This window comes from Lipotes vexillifer, unplaced genomic scaffold (genome assembly GCF_000442215.2).
Source record: "Lipotes vexillifer unplaced genomic scaffold, Lipotes_vexillifer_v1.1 scaffold1662, whole genome shotgun sequence".
NCBI lineage: Eukaryota > Metazoa > Chordata > Mammalia > Artiodactyla > Lipotidae > Lipotes > Lipotes vexillifer.
Window position 1 is genome coordinate 459,266 of NW_006795342.1, and position 2,343 is coordinate 461,608.

Below are 2,343 nucleotides of genomic sequence, written 5' to 3' on the forward strand. Positions count from 1 at the left end.
CGCGCGCGCACACACACACACACACACACACACACACACACACACACACACACACACACACACACACACACACACACAAAATATCAGAGATGGACGCATGAGAAAGCTCAGTAAACTGGGCTCTGCCCAGCAGAATATCGCCTGCAGTGGCTCCATACAGGGCCCCTTTAATGAAACAGTCAGGTTACCAGCTGAGATTAAACCAGTCAAGGACCAGGAGGAAGAGCTACATCCACAGTACGGGATGCTTCATTCTTCTGCAGGGATTTCATATCCCATTAACCTTGGCAGCTGTAAATCCGACGGCAGTGTGTGGACATTAAAACCACACATTGAAAATAATGCATCTCTATTTCATTTCTCTTTCCAGGTTTGAGATTTTTAAGAGCTCTCAGGCTGATCCAGTTTTCAGAAATTTTGCAGTTTCTGAATATCCTGAAAACAAGGTAAGATGTTCTCTTTCATATTTTTTTTGTCGTTCTGGTCCCCAGTGCCACGTTGTAAGTATCAGGTGTTGTGTACTTTCATCACGATAAAGTTAGAGTTCTCTTACGCACAGAGAGAGTGATCTAACACAGAAACCCAGGGAAGGCCTAGAGGTAGGGTCTTCTGCAGGGCGGGGACTCTCTATGGTAGAGAGAGAGAAACAGCTGTGTATGGGGGGAAGTGGAGACAGTTTTGGGGGACCTTGTGGGGCTGCGTGGACACCGGCCGCAGCACCATGGAGAGAGGTGCACAGTGGGTGAGGGATAGGTCTGCTCATTGATTGGGAAGTCCTTGCTCCCAGGTTTTAAATCACCCCTTTATTACATCACTAACTAGGAAATTGAACCTGGCCATAAAAGCAATGGAAGCAATGCCCTTTGAGAGGCAGTCACAAACCTCATACGGCAAACAGAAAATCATTTCATTTCAAAGTACATTCTAGATGTTCGCTTTATAGCCCGTGTAGCCCCTGGGGCTTGCTCTGTGAATTGCCTTCTGGGGACTATCTAAAAACCGCCCGCCGAATGCACCATGACTACTTCTGTTAACTGTATCATGATCTGGAAAACACTACTGGACCAGGAGAAAAAAAAAACCCAGAGACCCCTTTCCTGAGGACCTGCAGGTTCTCAGAGCTGGCCGGAAACCAGGGCTGCCTTGATGAATAAACTAATAAAAGAGGTTGGATGCCCTTTAATAGAGAATAAGTACAGGTCATAAATTTCTCTCATAGGAAATTACACTTTGAGAAGCTCACTGCTAATGTTCCATTTTTCTCTTTGGTTGGCCTTAACGTGTTTGATAAATGATGAAAAACAGGACATCTCTCTGTTTGTGATTTGTAATTAATACACCTGCATTTTGGGGGAGCTTGGATTCAGCATTGTTTTCCCAGTAACTGAGGCTGGGACTCAGCTTCCTGAATATGTCACATCCAACAAATGTGACAGGCTTTCCTCTTTGGGTCTTAGTGTGTTTTGTTTATTTGCGTTTGTTTTCATTTCGAATTGGTTTCCCCTCGCTAACTATTCATCTACGTGAATGGGGGAATAAATTCACTTCCTATTAGTCAAGTGAAAAAGCAAGTAAGCGTGGAATGCCATGGAAATCTTCAACAGTGTGTCCCAACACCCTTTACTTCCATTATCCTGGGGTCAGAATTGGTTGGCGCTCCATTTAATAGCGTATATACTATTATTAATATAGAATGAATATTGTTATTCGTATTTCTTCTGAGTGACAGTAACCTTCATTTCTACCTTTTTTATGACTTTTCTATGCAAGGGACTCATGTTCCTCTTGAAATTAAAATGGTCAACAAAGCTAGCAGTCCTCAAGTTTTGCCTGTATCATATTTGCTCCACTACACTGTATTTTTACAGGTAGACTTGGTGAGGACCCAGTGGCAATCACAGGAGATGTATTTAAGAGATACTTGTGGGGACGGTGTTACGTGGAGTCATCCACAGTGTCTAACATGGTATAGTGCCTCTTTCTCCCTGTTTCGAGTTTACTTGTTTAGGGGGCTTTTAATCCTCTGACGCCAGCATTTTAAGAAGGTGCCATTACTCTGAGGAATAACATGGAGAGAACTGTGTTCTCACCTTCCTCGTACTCCATGTGGATCTTTCCTGGACTTGGGAGAATGATTAGCCATCTGAGTAAACTATCTTTTTCTAGGCTTTTGCCAAGAGACCCGCCAACTTCCCGCTCCTTGGAAAAGACTCCTTTTCTCTGGATGCAGGAAATAGCGCTAGCATCCCTGGGGAAACATTCCACCTGATGACTCCACAATTATGTTCGTTCTCCCAGTGCAGAGGGGGAAAATCTGAAGCAGCGAGTGAGGGAAACATGTGA

At 44.1% G+C, this 2,343-nt stretch overlaps 1 protein-coding gene across 1 annotated transcript in view; it reads left to right on the forward strand.

Moving 5' to 3' along the window:
* LOC103072349 (calcium-activated potassium channel subunit alpha-1) overlaps positions 1 to 2,343 on the forward strand; it is a 545,963-nt gene that overhangs the window by 296,966 nt on the left and 246,654 nt on the right. Inside the window, exon 6 of the mRNA XM_007467587.1 lies at positions 371 to 446. Coding sequence (XP_007467649.1) covers positions 371 to 446 — 76 coding nt within the window. The remainder of the gene's footprint in view (positions 1 to 370; positions 447 to 2,343) is intronic.